At 53.5% G+C, this 22,821-nt stretch overlaps 1 protein-coding gene across 1 annotated transcript in view; it reads right to left on the reverse strand.

The window, feature by feature from the left end:
* TG (thyroglobulin) overlaps positions 1-22,821 on the reverse strand; it is a 198,031-nt gene that overhangs the window by 117,615 nt on the left and 57,595 nt on the right. The window contains exons 28-35 of the mRNA XM_090282726.1: positions 16,906-16,971; positions 14,931-15,011; positions 11,268-11,405; positions 10,416-10,592; positions 9,077-9,188; positions 7,157-7,236; positions 6,355-6,498; positions 3,621-3,683 (exon numbers count right to left, since the gene is read on the reverse strand). Of these exons, the coding sequence (XP_090138852.1) occupies positions 3,621-3,683; positions 6,355-6,498; positions 7,157-7,236; positions 9,077-9,188; positions 10,416-10,592; positions 11,268-11,405; positions 14,931-15,011; positions 16,906-16,971 (861 nt within the window). The remainder of the gene's footprint in view (positions 1-3,620; positions 3,684-6,354; positions 6,499-7,156; positions 7,237-9,076; positions 9,189-10,415; positions 10,593-11,267; positions 11,406-14,930; positions 15,012-16,905; positions 16,972-22,821) is intronic.

The following is a 22,821-nucleotide window of genomic DNA, read 5'->3' on the forward strand; positions in this document are numbered from 1 at the left end:
CCACTGTAAAACGTGTAACATGTTAGAAGCTTTCTGTGACACAGCACCGATGAAGTGCTAGGAGTCGTTTCTAGCACATACTTTGCACCCAGGCCTGGGGGAGTTCAGAAGTCCTCCTCTTCTTCACACCATCCCCATCGACCATGCAGAGCACCGGAATCCCCTTTCACACTAGACTTTGAAGGGGTGGCTTATATACACACTCCGACAAGAAAAAGGCCAAGAGCTTAGGTCTCCAGACAAGGGCAAGGACGTGAATATCTACCTCTCTCGCACTTTCCAGATGCTCACACCAAATATTCTTATCTAACTCAGAAGAGGCAGAAACATGTGGGTTCAAATCCCAGCTTGGTTGTTTAACTGAGCGGAGCCTCGGTTTCCTTATTTGAAAAACAGATCTTGCTACCATCCAACTTTCTTGTGAGTATTAAATGATTTGTGAAATGTTTGCTATTTAATAAGTATTTCCTTTTTTCCCTGAACAGAAATTGCATGAAGATGAGCATTAGACACACATATATAGTGTACACACACATGCGCACTATCCATGTCAGAGTCATGTTCCCATGCCCATATCCTGGAGGCGGAACTATACCCTCCCCTCTGAGTCACATCCAAGGCACAGGCTCCAACTCCTCATTCCAATTTGGGAACTCTAAGCCCAGATGGAATGTTGGCTCCGATGCCTCTCCTGCTCGCCGATCACACTTGTCAAAGGCGCCTTTAAAAATACTGTGACCGCTCAGTCTGCCTTGGAAACATCTCCTCAGATCCATCGCTTCTGCTGGGCGTGAGGGAGGTGGGCTATAACTCCACCTTTTTTTTTTTTTTTTTTTTGGTAAGTAATTCACATCTCAGAAATATAAATGTTTAGCAAAAAAAAAAAAAAGAAAAATGGTGGAGGCACATGAAATCACTCCAAGATATTTACATTTTGGTTGATTTGTGTCTAACAGCATGCTGTCGACATTTAGATATCAAAGCGTCCTTCACCTATAATTTGAATAAGTAGCATTTTTAAGTGAGGATACGTAAGAATTACCAGGATGTGGTGGGAAACACTAGGCACAGTGACTGGAGACTAGCTTCGGCAGGATAGATCTAGACTCTTAAACTAGAAAGGTCTCGAACAAACACAATAATGTCACTTTGGAGAATGGGCCCCCAGGGAATAATCTGGATGCTGACCGAGGCTTATGTACCAAGAAGGTATTCAATGTAGTCTTTTCATAAACTACCCAGTGTCTGAAAGCAGAGGGAGGAGTTCGTGAACTGCAGTGTGCCTAGCTGGTGGAATCAGGTGACCACTGTCACGGATAACGCTGTGCCGTCTTCACCTGTGTCTTCATCCCCAGGTAGGAAGCATCGTGAACGAAGGAGCGTCGGTGAATGAATGGACGGATATACACACTCATGCGTGATTCAGAGAGATACACGGGGTGGGCAGCACTAGGCTTACAGCTGTGAGCTTGCAGAACACAAAGTTTATTCCTGTATTATTAGTTATTAATTAGTGTATTATTTCCCCTACGAACAGCTGTAAACCTGCTTTTGTCTCACCCTGTGTAACAGTTTGGAAATGTATGAGTAACGCAACATTGGGTAAAAACAAAGAAAAGCCTCAGACCTGGAGCAACTCCCTAATAACTGTGTGACCTTTCTTCCTATATTTCCGCATTGTTTCAACTTTCTGTGAACAACAGATACTAAATTAGGACCAGCCTCTTGAGGTTTTGTGAGGAGCAAACTCTTAGCACAGGGCCGAGGACGACACAAAGTGTTCATTAAGTGTTGAAGTTTTCTTAAATAGAATGTTACTGCTTTTAATTAAACATGGCACATCTCTCCCCTCTCCCTCCACAAACCTCTATAAAGTGGAATAATAACTAGAAAGTCTAGCCCCACAAAGATACCAAAAGAGGACAATGGAAGTGAGCAAACAGCAGCTAAGGGATTTCAGCCAATGTTGAGATGAAGAAAAGGTCTGGACACCGTGGCGTGGAATAACTAATACCCCAGGTGCCCACAGAGCGGGGTACAGACATGACCCATGTCCTCCAGGGATGGCCCGGGAAGCCCCATGGAAGGCAGGGGTGAAGCATGGGGCTGGGACTAGGAGGCTCGGCTCAGACCCCTGTTCGGTGGTTGGTAATAACAGGAGATTGCCATCACCCCGTGGGGCTCCCCAGTGAACCATCTCTATGTGGTTACTGCAATTAAATGCACTTGTTTCAGCCCCATGTGTGGATATTACTAGGTTTGGAGAGCGAAGGAGGAAAATCAGAAAAAGGTGATAAAAGAGATCCCTAATTCCTCCTCTGTCAAGGCAGGAACTCAATAGTTGCTTCCAGAATTGACAAGTCAGGGAATAGCAAGAGCCACATATTATTTAGGAACGAAAAGGCCAGATGAGAAAAAATAGCTTCAAAGGTCAAAGGCGGTCGCCTAGGGCAGAGCAAATGGCAGGGGGGGAGAGATGAGATTGGGAAGACATGGGTTTAAAAAAAAACTCAGAAACCTTTGGGGACGAATGGATTATTTTAAATATTTGTGTATTGTTTTGATAAAACTCAAAACCGATTGTGACCACAGGCTGGTTTGGACAAGTATCAATCACAGGCTTGGCTTTGAGGATGCTCCTCTCTCGCTAAGTCCCACCTCTGCCATCGCGACATGGCGGTAGGGTCACCCCGCTCACCGTGCTTCAGGACCCTAACAGCGGATGATACAGGGAGAGGACGCAGACCTAAGGCCTTCGACACAAAGTCTTCAAGAGCCCAGACACATGCATTCGGGATGGAACGTGCAAAGTATGTGCACAGATGATCTCCCAAGTTAGACATGCTCCCCAAGAGGAGGCAACTGGCAACGTGGGCTGGCAACATTTAAACTTCCATCCACAGCCTTGACCAGAAATGACTGCCGCCTACAGGAGCTATATTCTGTCGCTTCAGTCAGGACCGTAATGACAGGCGTCTAGAGTCCCTCAGACATCATGTCACAGGGCAGGAATTAACGTAGCTGGGGCTCTCAAAGCCTCTCATTTCCTGCCTATGGGGAGGCAGCGAAGGGACGGGCAGCGAGGCTCGCATTGGCCCGCCCCACCCCTACCTCACCCCGTCCAGAGAAGCCACCTCCCCGTACCTCCTGCTGCCTCGTAACCAGACAGGGGACAGCAGCCTCCGGCTGGGCCGTGTTCCCAGCTTCAGGGCCCGTGCCCTGCCTTAGATGTCACAGTGCCACCCAATGTGCTGCGGCTGAGGGCTTTCCCTCTAGGCCACAAGCCCCACCACTGCTGATGCTGCCCCAGGACTGGGCAGGCCTAGCCATGCCCTGAGAGGGAGAAACGATCCTCAGAATAAAAACTGGGAGAACAGGGCTTAAGCCCCACCCTGCTTCCAGTGGGCTGTGGTGTTTGACCGAGTCACGTCGCTGCTGTGCGTCAGTTTCCTCATCCGTGAAATGGGCTGGTCTCTGGCTTGTCCATGCAGGTGTGTAATGGACGGGGTCAATGTGTGAGAGGGTCCAGCCAGCTGTAAACTACTGGACCACAGGAAGGAGTCAGAGGAGAAAGAGGAGGTGGCGCTGTGGTCAGAGACATTAGCAAGACGAGGACTCACCTTTCTCTGCGGGGGCAGGCAGAACCGCGGATGGGCAAAAGCTGGGAGCGTCCTTCTGAGCAGCTGGGAAGAAGAAAAAGCCTGTTAGCTCTTCCCTCCCTCAGTGCCACTGAGCTCTGAAGCCACTAACAGAGGAACAACTTGGGGACAGCAAAACTGGGCTGGGAAGGCAAAGAGCACATCCAACTCCCTGCAGTCGTCAGGCTGGGCCCAGGTGTGCTCAAGGGACAATCGCAACATCTCAGGGGCTTGATACAACCAAGCGTCGCCTCTCCTGCACCCCGTGTGCCAGTGGGGTAGGGCCTGAGCTCTGGCATGTCTGACAAGTTCCCAGGACACGCTGAGTCTCTGGCCCCAGGACGCACTTGCAGGACCCCTGACTGAGGCTCCTGTCATCAGTATTGTGTGAGGCTCTTCAGACAATGCTCAGATGTCCCACCAACCATCTGCCAAGCTCCACTGCCCCCAGCTGAGCAGCGTGGCCCCTGCTTATTTGCTTAAAAGTCCGTCTTTCCTGGAAGACAGCGGCTCTCGGGGCAGAGGTCCTGAGCACCGGTTCAGTCTTCAGAGAGCAAGTGGCCCTTTACCGAGGACACTGAAATGCCCATACCTTGGACCCAGCAACGGTGCTTCTGGAAATCTATGTTGCAATTCAAAGAAAGCTTGGTTGGCAAAGGAACACGTAAGCGGCAAGGAGGAACCGCTGGAGAGGGGCTCCCTCTCTCACACCATGAGAACGGCGAGGCGAGAACTACCCTGTGGCTCATCTCAGCAGGGAGCTGGTGGCCTCGTTCTGCCGCTGTCACTCACTTTCTCTTCCTCACCCACCATCAGTGTTCCATGACAGGGTGCTACTTCTCCTTTGGGTGGGACCCTCTTCACTGTGCAGGAGGAGCTGAGCTATGAGGGTTTTCAGCCTCCCTGGGCCTCTGCGGCACCAAAACCGTCCACACCCCCAGTCCCTGGGAGGACTGACACTGCCCTGGGGACCCTCCTACTGTGTCATCTCACTGTGTAACCTTGAGCAACTCACTTGGCTAATGCACATTTGTTAAACAAGTAGCCACTGACTTTTCGGCCTCTTCCCGACTCTGTCTTCCAGAACATCAAGTTGGTAGCTTGAAACTGGCCACAGTGGAAGTATTTACACCATGGCAAGTGACAACCACTAGAAACCGGGGCTTCCCTCCATCGTCACTGGTTGTAATATATTTGCCAGTGCCACACTGAGTGGGGGGTGACAGCAGGTGCTGCCTCGTCGGGCAGTTTGGGGACTAAATCAGATGCTTTCTGCAAAATGCCAGCCTGGTGCCTGGGGCCAGCTCTGCGCCTCGTGAGTGCTTTGCTAGGATGTGAACGGTGGGGAAGAACGGACTGTGCAGAGACTCTACCTACAGGTGGCGGCTTCTACACAGGGTGCAGACGGGCCTAATTAGAAGAGCGTGTCCCTCCCTTTCCAGCTCATGTTCCCACATCTAGAATTGCTACAGCATCCAGGTGCCTTTACTTAGCAGAAGAAGAGAGAAACGGTGAGGTTTCCATGGTTCTGGTAGAAGCCACATTCAACGCTGTACACAAACCAATGGCCCTGCCCCCCCCTGCAGGCCCCACACAGCTGCAGAGAGAGCGGGCAGCCCTAGTTCCTTCAGAGAACAGAGGGTGCCCAGGCCGTGGGGCCCCACCCCTTCCAGGAAAGCCGGCTCTCTGGGGCAATGCTTGACCACAGCGCTGCCCATTCCAACTGCCCTCCCACCCTGGATGTTAAGAGCACTTCCTGTCTGGGTCCTGCTGCCAGGAACGGGGTGGGGGAGGTGAGGGGCAGCAAACAGCCTCATTTGCATTTGCAGTTGCTCATCTGGGCCCTCGGCTGCGTGCTCAGTGTCCACTGCGGACAGCAAACTCAGACCGCACATTCCCGCAGGCTCTGCGGGTCCCCTCTGGGTGCTCCCTGCTGCAGGCTTGTGCCTCTCTCCTCCTGGAGCCTGCCTGGCTCAGCCTCGCCCTCTGTTCTCTGAACACAGCTCGGGTGCCCAGGTCAGGCTGCCATTGCTGGTGGGAAGCTCCCTGAGGGCCATGCCATTCCTGAACAAATGGATTCTGTCTTAAGGTTCTTTTTACCCGATTCGTCCCCGAGCCATGTAAGGACGGAAATGACATATCCCAGCATTTGGTGGGATGAGGAGCTGGGCAGAGATGTGGGAGGTGAGACATGTCACATTCTAACTGACCAGACGAGAAGACCGAGGGAACCTTGTGAGTGCACCTCTGTCGGCTCCCCCCGTCCAGGGACTGCACCCCAAGGACACGGTGAGGACTTCGACTTCCTCCTGCCAGCCCTCCAGTCGTGCTGGACTGTCACCCAAGCTGCCCCACCCTCATGGGTGGACTCACAGCCCAGCTGGGCCAAAGTCGCCCCCTCGAATTCAAGGCTGGACTGCAGCCAGCAGAGCCTTCCGGAGGGGGAGCGTGATGACAGGGACACACGAGGAGGCTGTCCGTTCCTTCCTGCTGCCCATCCACACTGCCGAGACGTCATCGGTCATCTTTCCCCCGAGTCTACACTCAGACTCCCAATACGTTGCTTTGCTGTTGAAGCTAAATAGTCTGTTTCTGTGGTTCACACCCAATGAAAGCTAGCTGTTCTACTTCCAGGCCCCAGGACATCATCCCCACCCACGGCTGGAAGCCAGCCAGCCCAAGATGCCCACAGAGCTGTGCGGGGCGCGCTACTCACCAGGCTTCTGGTACCACCCGAAGGGATAGGTGCGGACCTCAGTGTCGGGAGGGCCACAGCCCCAGATGCGCCAGGCGCCTCCGCCTTCCTCACTGCAGGTCTGAAGGCCCAGGCTGTTCAGGGTCAGGCATGTCACCTCTCCTCCTGGATGAAAAGTAACCAGGGCCAGAGGAACGATCAGGGCAGAAGATGCTAACTGAAAGAGGGAAGTTCTGCAAACACACTCTTGAGCAGTTCACGACTATATTCTAGGTATGACCTTAGCCACTGACAAGAAACCCGGTATCTTGATGATCTGTGGTCCAAGAGCACAGGAGCACAGGCGGCTAAGGCTTACGGAGCATATCACATGCCTAGGGCCGTGCCAGGGCCACCTGCATCGATCACCTGGTCCTCACATAGCCCCACGAGCAGGTAGCATTGACATTCCTACTTGCAGTCAAGGAAACTGAGGCTCAGAGATTAAGTGACTTCTCCAGGATCACACCCCTAGCGAGCGAGTGAGTCACACTTTAAACACAGATCATATGAACACGTGAGGAGACAGCTGAATGGAGCGTGGACGGCAGGCCGTTCCGATCCGGTAGAGCTGACCAGGTATCACACCGGGAGCCATGTCCCAGCGCTCACATTTATGCGCCGGGTCCCTGCCCCGAGCCCCAAATTCCCACCTGGGAACAGGATGACTCCTCCACACCCACCACGATGACATGCTTGGGATCAGATAAGATCACGGGCGTGAACGTGTTTCCTAGACGTCCAAGGGCCATACGCAGGCGAGGACGGCTGTTGGCACTTTTACCTTCTAACTGGGAGACATTGAGAAAGCCAAAGCCGGCGCAGCATGGGTCCACGTCACACAGCCGTTCACACTCGAAGAACCTGGCGTGAGAAGAGAAAGGGTGGCCTGAAGGACTTCATTGGTGGCCCAGGACCAAGGCGGGGCGGGCACGGGGTGCTGATTGCAGTCATTCTTACTTCTGGGGGCCTGCTTTCTTTAGGACTATCTAAATTGGGGGTGCTCTGGCCAATATACATAAGAAGGTTCCTAGATTTTTTCTGAAAACACTCCTTCTCGGGAATTTATTGTCCTGCCATCTTTCGTTCATTCAGGGAACATAACTTCCACGCCTATTACATGCCAGGCTCCAGGCCAGGCTAATCCAGCAGCCTGAGTACACTCCTACAACCCTTTCAGGTAGGGAGAGAGTTCCAGCGTTGGAGTCTAGGGAAGGGAAGAAATGGTAGGGAAGGCGTCTCGAGAAATGGGAGCAGGGGGTCCCACGGGCTGACAGTTGGAGTGACCCAACCAGGTGCCTGTTTAAGCGTCAGAGAGCTGTGCTCGGCCCCCCGCCCTTCCCGGCTCCCGCACCTGGGCCGACCGCACCCCTAGAATGCACCTGTCGGCCGGGTCAGCGCGCCCAGGCTCCCTCCCTCTCAGCACCCACGCTGCTCAGTAACTCCGTGTGGCTCCTCGGCCGCACCCTCAGCCTCGGGCACCAGTCCTGCCAGGAGGAACCGAGTGGCTCCGAACCCACGCCCCGGGCTCGGCTCTGCGCGCCCTCTGCCCCGACCTGATGGCCCAGCTCAGGTCGCTCCTTCCCGACTGTGGAGAGCCCCCTCCGCCCGAGCTCCTCTGCTGTGTGGGGAGCCTGCCTCGTTCTGGGCCACCTCCTTCCCTGCCTGGAATCCCGTGGACCCCAGTCGCATCGTGCTGGGCGAAGCCCCGTCTCCTGGACAGCCTCTCAGATGCCGGCTGCACCTGCGCCCCCTCCCAGCGCCCTGCCCGCCTGCCCCCCCCCACCACCACTCTGTCTGCCTTTGCTGGAAGCTCACTGCTGAGCTCCAGCCTGGACACTACCGTCCTTGGAGACCCCAGGCCCTGGCCCCACACCAGGGTCAGGCTGAGCCCTGGTCCCAACCCTCCTTCCCGTGCCCCTCCCACCATCGCAGGCGGCGCTCGGCCCGACCTTCGGAGAAATCAGCTCGAATCCTCTTTTTATCTCCATTTTCAAAAGTAAATCTTAGAAGCCACCTGACACAGTTCTACAAATCAGCAACGCGTCCTAGATCAGCAGCTCATAGATCAATGCCCCCAACGTCAGAGTACGAAAGCATTTCCAGGAGGAAGCCCACTTAGAACTCAGAGGTTAGGGCGCCCGCCCCGGGGAATGCTGACTCAGCAGGCCCAGGGCAGCTCAGGTGTGACCTGTCAAGGCCCCCTGCTGATTCTGACCCGGGGATCCACATGCGTCGCCTTCCGTGAAAACAGCTGTGTAACAGCTATCTAAAAACATAATAAAATACGTTCATAAAATACTAAATAAAATATAAGTCCATATAAGCCTATGGTCCTGTTAACAGTTTGATTTGCTCCCCAGATTCTGAGTACAGCCCAGTGAGACTTTGCTGGCCAAGTTTATTACAACGTCAGATAATTGCTAGTAATTGATAAGACATGGCTTGTGTCATTTATACATTTCCTTTTGCACCAACTAACTGGGCTAAGTTTTGTGTTTAATATCAGTAACCCACCTTAGCCCTGGTTCTTCGACATGGTTACTTTCTTCCTACCTTTTCAATCTTGGCTTTGAGTTTTACAGGTTTTATTATGTGCATGCCTTTAACTGGAACTATGCCAATCTCTTTTTTGCAAACAGAAGAGCCTTTCTAATAAATATCAGCTGCGGGGTGGGCGTGGGGGCGCAGGCAAGTAGCTTACCCGTTGGAAATGGGCTTGTCAGACATAAACACTTTGTTTCGGATGGAAATCCCCGTCAGCTTCTGGAACGGCAGGCGGGCGTAAAAGTTCTTCACTTTATCTTGCAGTACAACTACACAGGGGAAGAAAGGCATGATATCATTTACGGAGAGTTGTGTCCATAAAAATAGGAGGATGAAGGTGTACAAACCAGGCCGAGAGCTTCCAAGGAAAGACGGCATATTAAGCTCCCATCCCAATCTCTCTAAAATAATGGAAGGGATTCCGGTAACGACTTACACACACAGAGATAAAGAGACTGGGACAGGGGACATAGGGACACAATTTTGGAAGCTGGAAAGCACAGAGGAGAGTACAAAACTGAGTTAGCAGACCTAAAAACTTCTAGGTCTTTTCTGCAGGAAGAACCAAGAGGTGACTCCCTCCACCTTCTGGAATCCCAGAGAGTTAAGTAGAGCGGCAAGAGAAGGAAGGTGGGGTGAAACAGGACAGTCACGCCACCCCTGTAGGGAGCCATCAGGTCTCCAGACACCCTCCGCTTCTTTCTGCAGGGGACGACAGCCCCCGCCCCAACACGGAAGTAGACAGAAGCCTTATTTGCTGAAGAGGACAACAGAGAAGGTCTCATGGGTGCAGCAGGTACCATTAATGGTGGGAGCGCCTCACAGAAACTAGAGGATTCTTCCAAGTCAACAGACACAGGGAATACTGACACTCTCCCAACCTTATTTGGAAGCCAGACCAACAGCCCCCGGCTTTATGCCCCTGGCCAGATAGCATGAAACTCCTCAAAAGGGAGGACCTATGAATAATGAAAGGGTGGCCCAACAAGGTTATCCTACAGGGAAACCTAAAGCCTGCAAGCTCCACGGCACGGCCCACCCAGAGCTTCCCGATCAGCCGGGGCCCTCGCCTTCCATTTGCGTGGAAAACCAAGGGTCACTGGTATCTGAGAAAGGCCTCCAGCAATGGCGGTAGAACAGGGAATGAAAGACAGCACATCTTGGAAGAAATGGAGGCTGTGCCGAGTGAAAAAAACCCTCCCCCCCCCAAAAAAAATAAAGTCATTAATGCCCCCAGAGAGAAAAACCCACTCTCTCCTGTTACAGCCCGTGTGGGCGGGGGCCTCTGAAATACGCAGCTGAGGGGCATGCTAACTGATCCGGGCAAGGAGGGCAGCCTTCTCTGAGGGGCGGGACTCCGGGGCAGACCTCTTCTTGCAGCCTTTCCGAATGGCTTCCCACCTCTGCGAGCATGGAAAACTTTATTTTTCATAAAAAGAAGACGTGATCTGGATAGTCCTGCCCACCAGTCCCTGCAGATGCCACCAAGCGCTCACCTTTCTTCCGGAACAGGGCGCCTGGTCTGTGGGGCAGGATCAGTCTGCAGCCCTTGGCACTTGACTCCAGGACATCGTCACACACCTGGGCCTCCGGGTAGAGGGTGCAGGTGAAGTACAAGGGGGCACTGTCCCTTATGTCTGCCAGCTGACAGAAAGAGGGCTCCTGAGCACAGCCTACGGGCGAGAGAGTAGCGGGGTTTAGGGCCTGGGAGGCCTGCAGGGGACGGTTACCCCCGCGGAATCTTCTGAGAAGCAAGGACTCCTCGGGATCCTTCCTAGGCCAGGCAGAGGCCCGGGTAGTCAAGGCTCTCCTGTCTGGAAGGCCCAAGAAAAACACGGGGGTTCTGGTAGCTGGGAAAGGGCCATGCACAGAACAGGGCATCTGTGGGGCTCTGCATAAAGGCAGAGTCGAACAGGGAGAGGGGTGAGCGATGCAGGAGGAGAGGGGGCCTCATGCCACTGGGTCTACCCAGGACCATCTCAGAGGCAGGGTCTTCAGGCCAGAGGCCACAGGGCTGTGAACTCATTGCAAACTGTGAGCCTGTTCCCACTCGCAGGCTAGGCTTTCCCGATGGTATGTGTGAGCTTTCTGGCAGGGGTACTCCCCAAGGTCGAACACAAGGCCTAGAACATAGGCTACGCCTGTTGGGTAAAGGACAGATGGATGGATGCGCGGGGGCAGGGAGCAGAGCAGGAATGAACTGCATGATGGGCCCCTTGAAGGGATGGGTTGCGGCCATTCTTCGTGTGTGATCTGGGAGTTATACCATCGAGTCTGATCTTAAACTAGGCCTGTGACGCCTGCCCACGGGGCCAGAAAGAAGAAGGATGAGGTCTTAGGATTCTTACGAGAAAGGCACCACAGGTCTGCCTGCTGAGGTGAAAACAGGTGTTTGAAAAGCCAGTGCTGCTGGCTGGGCAGGGATCTATTCCCACTGACGGTGACCTGGTTAAGGTCCACAGGGGAGAAGAGCTCCTCTGTCAAACCTGGAAGAGAAGGAAGGAGTCAGCTTCTTTTGCCTCTATCTCCACCACCAATCTCTCTCTCTCTCTCTCAATAAAACTGGGAGCCTAGTCAGGCAAGAATAATTCAGAAGGCCCCAGCAAGTCCTAAAAATTATGTACGTGGTTGCAAAAATCTTAGAACCTTGGTTTGGAAGAAACCTTGGGAGCCATCCGGTTCAACTTTTCATCCAAGGCAGTACTTTCTCTCATGCTATTTCTGGCTGCCACCTGCAGCCCTGCATGACATGTCTGTGCCGACCGACCACAGCAGCCCACCTGGCCATTAGAAAGCTGTGGGGTCCAATCCGACTCTGTAACTTTGAAGCACTGATGTCACCCCGTCTTCTGAAGCCACATGAAGTCCCATCCCCCTCCCAAATGGCAGCCTGCATCTGTGCAGACAGCTGTCAGCTCCGCTCAGCCCCAAACCTGACAGTCCCAGCCTATGCGTTCCCCCAGGCCTCTCCTGTGTCTTCAGACACTGTGATCCATGTGTCAAGCTCCTCTTGGGCACCCCGCTTCCTGAGCACAAAGTCTAGGCTCTCTTCTTGGTCTGGGCTTCCTGATTTTTGAGCCTCATCTCCAGAAGGATGCAACTACTGCTAACCCCAGCTCGTCACCACACTGCCGCTGCTGCGGCCTATGCACACCTACATTCAGAGCTTCTCCCTCGCCCACCTGGTCCTCCTGTGCTTCAGGGGCCAAGGCTGTCCCCTCCTGCTCTGTGACTCTATAAACAGGTTCTCCGGACCTGGGGGTGAGGGTTCTGACTTTCCAGAGGGGCTCACGCTGGGGGCATGAAGCAGATCGTGGAGATGAACTGGGACACAGTTACAATGTCCCTTAGCTCGCAGCCCTGACATAAGGGGCACTGCACCCCACATATACCCCACTGTGCCTTGGAGCTTCCTTACCAGCAACAATCCCCAAAGTGGGGGTGAAAAATTCACGAGCGCCTGCCAAGGCCAAGTTCAGTGCTGGCAGACACCCAGGGACCACGTTGCCACCTCTCCTCCGGGCCGTCCCGCCCTGTGAGTTACTGCATCTCATGTTATTGTCTAACGAGCCTTCGCACAGGCTGTTCCCTTGCCTGGAACACCTGTTCCCAGGTGTCCCCTAGAAATGCCGGGCACATCCTTCCAGGTTCCTCTGGGAAGCCTGCCCTGGCTCCTGCAGGTCACTCAGAATCCCCTGTGCCCCGCATCCTCCCTTCACCTGTCCTTATCACAGCCCTTGTCACAGTGCCGTGCAGTGGCTGGCACGTGGGACTTCTCCTAGTCTGCAAGTGTCCCGTATGGCACAGCAACGTGCTCAGAAAAAGGTCTGGTGGATGGCGGAGCCACCTGATGTTCCTGGTTTACACGATGCCGAAGTAGGAAGAATCCGTGTTCTTCTTATTGTCTCCAAACTCGGCCCTCCCCTTGAAGGTGACAAGGCCAACCTGGGCTTGCCAGGCGGGAGGTTGTTCCCGTTCACTTCCCTGTGTGCTCTCAAACACGCGTCCTGAGGGCAGCACCCCAAAGCAGAGAGGGGTGAATTCCTCACGGCACTGTGAATCAGAGGGGCCAGGTAAGCGAGCCACACAGCAGCCAGCGGGTCCCTCCACAGAGGCCGGGATCCAAGGGGACCCAAGGACTCACTGCTGCTGGGGCCTTATCTCTTTAAGGCCAGGAATGTAATCAGCTGTGACGCTGCGAGGGGAAAACTGAGCAGAGCTTTGTTCACTCTGAATCCCTCCGGGTGTGGCGGGGGTGGCGGTGGGGGGGTTCTTCTTCCTGGAATTGTGGGATAGCTCTGCAGATTGTAGATGTGGCCTGGGCACAGTGTATCATGATGGATTTTACAGAACATTCTCAAGTGCCACGAAACCGTTCACACTGCCACTGCCGTGAGCTGTCTGTCTGTCCTCAGCGGCGCTGCCAAGGCTGTGTGTGCCAAACGCCCCGGGGCTGTCGGAGTGGAGGGCGCGGGGTGGGGGCCAGGGCAAAGGGCAGAGCCATGCCCTGGTGGAAGGGACAGCTGGTCTCATCTCATAGGACTTTGGTCACCAGGTAGACATTTGAAGCCATTGTTGCCAGAGCTTTTTCTGCTTTTTGCTACAGAAGCTGAAAACCTAAATTTTTATATTAAAAAAACTGCTGACTTTAAAATATCGGCTTCGTTTAAAGAAAAATAGCCTAGCCTGCAAATCAAACAAAACCCTTCTGCTCTGTCAGCTCAGGACTCCCCGGGACTCAATGCCAAGCCCACACTGTCAGTGCCGGGAGCAGCTGGAGTTCTAGGAGATGCCAGGCTTCAGCGCCAGCCACGCACAGTCTGATGCTGGTGCCGCTGCTTTCCTGGCACTGGACTGGCTTCAGCGGGCCCTGCCGAGTCCTTAAAGCCTCACACTTCTCATTGGGAAAATGTGAATAAGGATGCCGACCGACAGAGTTGCCATGGCGTTGGCAAGATGATGTCTATAAAGCACCACACGGCACCTGGGCGGAGCTGGGATTTGAACCCTGCTCTCCTGACCTGAGAACCCACACTCCACGCCAGACACAACCTTCAAGTCCCAAAGCTCCATGAAGGCAGAGGGAAGCCATGCGTGCCAAAGCACTACGATGGGATGAGCCCCATTTGGGGTGGTTTATGTGCCTGATCTCATCTGCTCTGCACAAAAGGCCTGCAAAGGGGAAGACACCACCATCTGGGGTCACATGTTGCGTACCAGCCAATGCTCCAGGTGTTCTAGCTGGTACGTGATCTATACCAAGTGGAGGAGAAAGCAAGGTGCGCTCTGCACGTGAGGAATCAAGACTCTTAGTAGGTGAGCCAAGGACCCAGGGAGTGCAACGCGGTGACTCTCCCACTGAGCCACGCACTCTCGCTGTGCTGGCAGACGGGCCTGCCTGCCCTCGCTTCCCTTCTTCTCCTTCTTCTTCTTCTTCATCCTCCTTCTCCTTCTCTTCCTTCCTCTTCCTCCCTCCCTCCTTCCCATGCCACCCTGCCTCCCTCGCTGAGCGTCAGCCCTACCTAAGGGATGACAACGGTGGATGCTGGAGAGAGAGATGTCTCAGGCCTCACACAAACTCTGCCCCTACGACTACACGCCTTTATAGCTGCCCCTGCATAAAACGACTCTTCCAAAGGCTCTCCGGGAGGCTCATTATATAAAATTCCACAATGTTTACATTTTGCTTACACTCTTGGGGGCTTCCGTAAGTGAAGCCGCTGAGCCGTCAGATGAACCTTGCCTTTGACTGAATTTTGCTGCATTTGTTATTATGGTTTTCCCCCCAGGAGCAGTGGTGACCGTGCAATGATGTCACCTCTTTCTGTGCCAGCTGTCCTCGGAGGAGCTGTGCGTGTTTACGGTTATATAATTGCCCATATGAGTGGGTTACAAGCTGCAGAACGGAGCTATGTTAGTAGTGGGCCCATTCATGGATTAGACCCTTCGCATCACCATCTCGTCTCCACAGTTGGACCCCCAAGTTTATACAAAGGCTTTGGGCTTGGTACCTGTCTCTGCTGGAGATGTTGACCTTGGTTCCATGTCCCTTCCACATCCCATAGACTCGGACCGAGACCCCATGTCAGAATCTAGGAGAAGAAAAAGGGCTGTTGCTTCACTGCTGGGGAGGAAAAGGGAGGTCAGCACATGGTAATGGCCACGGAGAAGTCCTCCTGGTCTGCTGTGGCCAGGAGCCCGGGACACGCTCTGGGACAGACCCAGGGACACCGGTCTGCACTCTCTGGCCTTTTATGGAGTGTCAGCCAGCCTCTTGGTGACAGAACTATTACTGTCCTTGGTATTGGACTTAGTAACACTTGCAAACCCCTTTAAAGTTATGAAAATATGTTTCTAAATACTGATCTTTTCAACACCCTGTGAAGGGAAGGAGTAAGCTTTCCATTTTACCCTTGAAAAAACTGAGACTCTGAGAGAGAACATAACTTATCCCAGACATGCAGGTGACGAGGAGGTGAAGCGTCCAAGCTGGGAACAGACCTTCCACGGAAGCGGGGCGAGCCAGTGCGGAGAGTGGGGCGTTAGACAGGTTTGAAGGGGCGCTTCTGTTTCGGGTGGGAAGTATCGTGGGGAGAAGCAATTTCTTAATTTTCACCAGCTAGTACATCATTTACCAGAACTTCCTGATAACTGGGAAGCACTGGACTTGGAAACAGTGTCTGGGTCCCAGCCCAGAACCTCCTGTGTGCCTTTCACTCAACCACTCTAAGTATTTTTTTGTTTTTTGTCTGAAATATGAACAAAAATGACACCCCCTCTGTATACTGACCTTGTAGGTAGGACTCAATGAGAAAAGGAGTGTGAAAAAAAAAAAAAAAAAGAAAGCGTGTATAATCTCATATCATTTAAAAATAAAAATGACGGGTACTTTTCTCTCTCTTTTTGTTCCCCTCCCCTTTCTTCCTCTTCCCCCTCCTCCTCCTTCCTTCTGTCCCCCCCCCCCACATTAATCAGCATTTATGATGTGCTAGACACAGTTCTAAGCACTGTGCACGCATGGTCTTGCCAAGGCTCACACAGCCCTATGAGCTGAGTCCTGTTTTCACTGCTGCGTTACCTACGGGGACCCTAGGCTCAAGGTCACACGGGTGGTACCCGATGGAGCCAGAGTGCACACCCGCTCCAAGTCCATGCTCCGGGCCCTTTGCACCACTGCACAAGGCGGGGGAACAGGGAGGTCACTGGTCCTATTGCCTGGGGGACTGGAAATCGGTAAGGAGGGGCCATGGGAAGCGGAAGGCAGTGATGGAGGCGCCGGGGAGCGTTTCCTCATACCTCGCGCCCAGCGCCTACGGCTGTGACATGGAACGGCCCCTCCTTGCCTGCTCCCTCCTGAGACAGGAGAGCCTTACGGGGCCAGGCTGTGCCTACCCCAGCTCTCTCACCCCACAGCCCTCAGACTCACCCCAGATGCCCATCCCAGTCCCTGGCTGAGTAGGCACGTGGTCCACATTCAGTCAGCTCGAAGGAGGACAAGCAGGAGATGCCAGAGGTGCGCTTAGCAAAGCCTCCCCATTCCACCCCCACCCGTTCTGTGCATCTGCAGGAGCAGGCGCCCATGCCCCCCAGCCCGGGCACCGGTCCCTTCGCCCTGATGTCAGGAAGAGAGGCGCCTGGGGCCAGGTCCCTGGCAGAAACGCCTTCCACAGCTGCCCGCGGCCTCGGAGCTCCCCTCCCAGAGCAAGGGCAGCCTGTGGTCAGCGAACTTGATCTCACGGGAGCCAGGGCTTCCTACCTCCATCCTTCCTTTGGTTTCCACACTTTTCCTTTTTCTTTCGGACTCTGGTATCTTATCTGATGGGAGTGGAGGCCCTTCCATTGCACATGAAACATGAACTTGGAAAGGCAATCTCTACCGTTCTCTCTGGGGCACAGGGTGCCCTGTGAGTGAGGGTTGGGGCCAGGTACGTCCATGTCATCGGTGTCCTGCTAACACCCCCCCCCCACACACACACAAGAGCTTACCTTTCCAGAGATAAACCTGCTGGAAACTGACCAAGGCATCCTGAGTCCCTTCCAGGGGCGTCACACCTGCAAAGGAAGGCGATCATGTTTATGACCTTAAATGGGCTTGCTCTCGCTGGGGACCCACCATGACCACACTACCTCAGTCCCCCCCACTGCCCTCTCCAGGGGGCACCCCAAGAAGCCTCTTGGAGCTCTCTCCCAGCAACCTGGCACAAACCAGAGCTGGCCAGATCCCTGGTATCTTGCTCAGGGCACCGAAGAGGCTGCTGTGGTAAGGGGTCACGCACCTGTGACAAAGGGAATCACAGAACTAGAGGTGGGCTTAAAAAGAACAAAACACATAGGAAACTTGAAAACTGTCTTAATTCTCTGTTGCTTAAGTCCCCCAAGACTCTTGCCTCTTTGGCCAATGGGGATGGTAATTGTGAGGAAGGGACTAATGTACAGAAACTGTCTTCTGCAATATTTGACATACACCCTATTACTGGTAGCTGCCATTACTTAGTTTATTACTAATATTATTACACTTTCTTTCCTGCCGAACTATACTCCCCTGGACACCACTCTGGATGAGCCTGGCTTTGCCACACCATTTTCTGATGACCGGGTTGCCTCTCTTTTCCCCGTTTGGCCCTAAGATGCCATCTGCTCCCCCTATGATCTTCAAGGCTGAGGAAAGAGGTCAGGGAGCACAGATTCTGGGGCAGACCACCCACACACTGTGGGAGAGAGCTCGTTCACAACATGAGTCGATAAAAACGATCACATTTGACCTTGAAGTATTACTAAGAGCCACGGATTCTGAGAGCCAATTCTTATCAGGAACCTTAGTCAGGGACCCAACACCATGGTAAGCACCTGCCAGGTATTGACTGATTTCAACCTCACAGGTCAGTATTTAATTTCCAGGCGACAATCAAAATGCCAGACTTCAAATCCCATCTCGTCAGCTCCTAGACCACACTCCAATCACCACACTCAGGACAAGATGATACATTTTAGAATTCTGTCCATCTCGAATGGCAAGCATTTGCAAAGGTCCTTGTGTTCAGAGAGGCATGTAGGAACGTTTAAAGAGGTTCAGTTAAACACTGAACTGTCTAGAACGCTCAGCTGTTAAAGGAACGAGTCCCCACCCCAAGGATGGCCGTGCTCTGGAGAGGGAGCCCCAGATATTGAGCTGTGCTTCCGTTTGGCTTTGCTTCTGAAACGGAAATAAAGGACGATGCTAGGACTTCTCAGGCTGCCCGACACTGGGGTGAGATGGTTCCTTCAAGGACCCACTCCTAATTCTCTCCTGGTCCTCGTCAGGGTATGGGAGTCGGTTATGAACACGTGGGGAAGTGAAGCCCGTGAGGTCTGGGGCACGTCACCTTGGATCTCTGTAGTGTGAGGACTTGCTCCACACTCCATAGCGGGACTACTCCGTACATGCCGAAGACACCCACGCAGGGTCGGGCCATCTGCTCAGAGTGTGTCCTGCTTTCACTATCTCCTTGTGCTGACATCTGCTTATTATGAAGGTCAGGCTAATGGAACTTGAACCTTATTATAAGGGCAAGTGAAGAATTTTAAAAATGTATATTTTATACCCCAATCTATTTGAAATCACGCTTTCAAAACATTGTAGATATAGTTTATTTTGGGGGGGGCAGTAACATAGATGTAAAGTAAATAAAACTTCAAGTCATGCATTATGATTCTTCTGTAGCCTGTAGAAGTTGGGAAAATGGTATCTTATCTCTAGGGTGTTATACTGCTCCCAGATCTAAGATAAAACCAATAACCTCTCTGAGACACAGTTGACCTTGGAGTAACACTGAGTGTTAGATGATGGGATTTCAATAAATATTAGCTCAGATTCCCATTCGTGGTCCATCCCAAGAGCAATAATCCTTTAGGGAATGCCAAGAGGAGGGGCTACACCACTAAGCAGACCCCATTTCTGACACGGATGAGTTGCTGAACCTTTTACATGGTCCTGAGGACCTTGGCTTCATCTGGTAAGTGTGACCTGCTTTATGTGGAGTGGAAAGAAAAGTCATACATGCCCTCCACTGCCCAGAGGAAAGCAGGTGCACCCTACAGAAGCACACAGGTATCAGGACATTTTGGCCCAGAATGCACTGAACCATGTTGGGAACCAGTCTTTGTTATATACTTTGGGTCCATCTCAAGTCAATGGAGCCCCGTGTCTTTCAACCTGGGGAGTCTTAACCTCAACCTTGGTTTTGGTTCATTTCAACACAATTCAATTCGATGGAATTCAGTTAAGTTCTGCACATGAACATTAGCACCTTGGCAGAGACAGAGATCGCCTGGCCAGCAACCGCGGAGACGGCTGTGTCCTGAGAAGCATCTCTGTAAATCCCCACAAGGAAGTTCTAATTGTCAACATGATTGCTAGCACTCTTGTCCCCATGCACCTGGCTAACCGCGGCTCACTGCGGAAGCACCGCAGTCTGCAACGCCTCCTTCCAGAAGGCTTCCTGGAGCCCTCTGGCTGGGATGCATGCACAGCACTAACCTCTACCTCTAAGTCCTCACTAGATAGAATCTGTCCCGCTCCGTGATGTGCCGGAGCTTCCTGAGATTGGGAACTGGGTCTTACTCCTTTTTATGTTACCCACCCCCTGCATAAGCCCTGCAGAGCACTGGTTTTCACAAGACAAATGAAGGCAAGGAGGAGTGAACGGGGAAAACAAAGCCGTCCATGATACTCAGAGCCCTCCGAGTGAAGCAGAGCCTCACCCGCCCAAGCACCTCCGCTGGCTTCCAAGTTAGTTTTCCCAAAGCAGACTTCTGACCCTTCACTCCATTCCCCCAAACTCCCCTGGTGCAATGTTGCTGAGAAGGTACCTAGAACCCAAGCAGACATTATTCTTCCTCTTCCCTGCTAAACAGCATCTTAAGGTAGTCTGTTCAGTCTGGATGTCTGTCGCATTCCTTCCACGACAGTGGGGTCAGAATGTCCCCATTACACAGACGGGCCTCCAGACTGGCTCTCCACCCCCTCCCTCCGTAATCAAGGCCGCAGACACACCTACCCACTGAAGGCTTTGGGGGTTTGGCATGGAGCCGGGTTCTTGAGGGTTGACGGGTGTTGTGGGGTCTTCGTTTACTTCAGAACGCTTCGGCAGAGGTCATGAGCTGTATCTGGGTGGTCAGTGGGCCTCTCCAGGTGGGGAGAGGACAGGATTCTACACTGGACTAGGCAGGGTCAAGCCCACCTTTTCTTGGCTGTCTCCTCTTCTCTGCATCCCTCCCCCCACATCTCGACCCATATTCCTGCCTTTCCTAAATAAGCTGCTCCTGAAGCCTGGCCCTGAGCACCGCTTAGTGCTGAGCACCTGGTAACACGCAACCAGGGAAACCTGTTGTCAGGAGCCGACAGGGTCGTCCTGCGTGCAGGGGCTGCTCAGACATCGACGCCAGGAGCATCTGGTGACAATGAACATCGTGGATGGAAGGGAAGTTTCTCCACCAAGCTCCCAGCGCCCCAAGATAATGACAGCCACTGATGCAAAACAGACCCCTGTGACGGGAACTGCAGCCCCCAGGCTGAGCCTCACCATTGCTCAAGAGCAGGGAGCCTTTGAAACTCAGAATGAACCTGGAGTGGTTCTGCCGAAGCCTGTTTTTCCTATCAAACGTTAAGTCCCTGGGGGCATCAGGGGACATTTAATCTGTCTATTTTTCATTCATTTACACTTCAAGACATTGTCAGAACTGAGACACACGCAGTCCCAGAGCTGTCTAAGCCTTTTTCCTTAGAGATGGGGAAGTCGGCCCAGCCAACACCTAATCGTTGAAAACATCCAGAGACGCTTCCTGGAAATTAGGAGGTGCAGACCCTGTGCGGAGTCTTCTCAGGTCAACCCGGGCACAAAGTGCAAAGAAAACGGATGGGTGCGTGACCCTGACCACTCCCCTCCTCCCGGCTGCTCACGCACCGCCCGGCTCATTTCTGCTGCTCCCGTCTGACCCCCGGCTTTCCCGAACTTTGTCCCTTTCCCCCACGGCCCTTCAAAACGGGCTGGGAGCGCCAACCTCCAATTTGGGACCTCACGAATATGCCTCAGGCAGCCCAAAATCGCCCTGATGACAGGATACCTTCTTAAAGTTCTGACTGCACCCCAAAATATGCACATACACACAGGACACGGAAAAAAGAACCCCAAACTTCCAAAGTCCTGCGGTAATCAGTGCTTCTCAGGGAGGCCAGACAAGGGCACATTCTTCATGTCTTGGGCACACACCACACACACGCCCTGCGTTAAGCAATCCACTGTGGACTTATTGCCCGAGCCGATATCCTATGTCTTTCATCAAGGGCTTGTTTTCACCCTGGGCTACCTCTCGGGGTAATAGGTCCCACATGGGGAAGATCCGTCACGTCAGTGAGCTGCTTGATCTTATTTATGCCCAGAAGAAACTAAGCGTCACGGAATGCCACCAGACCCGGTGACGCTTTTTTCCAGGTTTGGCTAACGGACTCGCAGATTGTCTTCTCTGTGCCAGGTTCTGTGCTCAGTGGGATGCATCCAAAAATTAATGAGACACAGTCCGGTTCTTAAAATATAACACACACAGCGACGGAGTTTTAAAAGGGTAACATTGCCTAATCTGAACACCGTGTGTCAAACACTCTGGGCGTCCTCCCCATGTGTCACCGGCGAGTGCCAGTAGAGAGACGCGGCTAGGAACGTCACCTTGGAGCCAGGGCACCCACTTCCAGGTCCCAGACCTTCTGTTCACAGGCTCTGGGACCTGGGGGAGCCCTCCCTTCTGGGTGCCTCCACTTCTTCAGCTGCACCACGGGGACCACAGTCAGAAGGGGGCTGATGGCCTAGGAGCAGCACCTGGCTCACAGGGAGCATGAGGCACGGAGACATTTCTAGTATGATTGCTGTTGTCCCCATCGTCTGCTGTCATCGCCACGCAGCACTGGGAGGTGGAAACTGTCATCACCCCATTTTTATAGGCCGGCAATGGAGCCTTATGAATGCGCTCCAGGTGGCACACCGGTGTCCAAAGCAGACGGTCAGCCAGCCCTGTGAGGGACTCAGACAGGCAAGGCACACTTTCACTGCACTGGCCACTGCACGGCCTGACAGAGTGACGTGTGCAGCAGGCATGAAGCCCTGTGAGGTGGTCTGGGAGGGCTCCTGGAGGTGGTGTCAGTGAGTTCTCCACCATGAGGACCCCGGGGGCTGCAGCCCACTGAGCAGCAGGCATTAGAAACCCCGCCTGGAGGCAGGAAGTCAGTGGTCTCTCTCAGACCTCTGAGGGCGCCACCAAGACTGCTCCATAACCTCCTTGCGGCCCTTCCCCTCCAGTCTGGCTGACACCCACGTGTGCTCACCCTCCCCAGCTCAGAGGCGGAGCCACGGCGTCGAGTTCTGGGTTCAAGTGCTGGCAGGTAAACAGTGCAGAGTGGAGGTAAGATGAAGCCAGGTTGCCCCCAACCTCACCCTGGAACCAGAACAGGTGAGTGAGCAGCTGGGCCCTGTTCTCACCATAAATTCAGACTCTTCATGGGGGAAGGAAATTTCCAGGCTCTCACACTTATCAGGCATAGCATTACCCAGACAGCTTGTGAGAACCAATCCCTGGGGGTCAGGGGCGGGGCCCGGGAACCTGCATGTCTAATGTGCCCCTGGAGGTGCGGAGTCTGCCAGTCCCGGCCACATCTGCACCGAGTAGCACTAGGCGGTCCGTCTGCAGCTCAGGGCAGAGCAGGAACCACACTTCCCAGATGGGGATCTGCTGAGCGGACAGCGCAGGGCCCGGGAGCCAAGACAGGAGATCTGACTGCCCCCTGGGGCCTCAGACACTGATGCCCCCCAGCCTGTAAAAGGAGGGGGCAGGCGAGTGATCTCAGGCGTGACTTCTAGCTCTAATACTAAGATT

The sequence above is a fragment of the Furipterus horrens genome, unplaced genomic scaffold (assembly GCF_987537825.1).
Source record: "Furipterus horrens unplaced genomic scaffold, mFurHor1.1.pri manual_scaffold_7, whole genome shotgun sequence".
NCBI lineage: Eukaryota > Metazoa > Chordata > Mammalia > Chiroptera > Furipteridae > Furipterus > Furipterus horrens.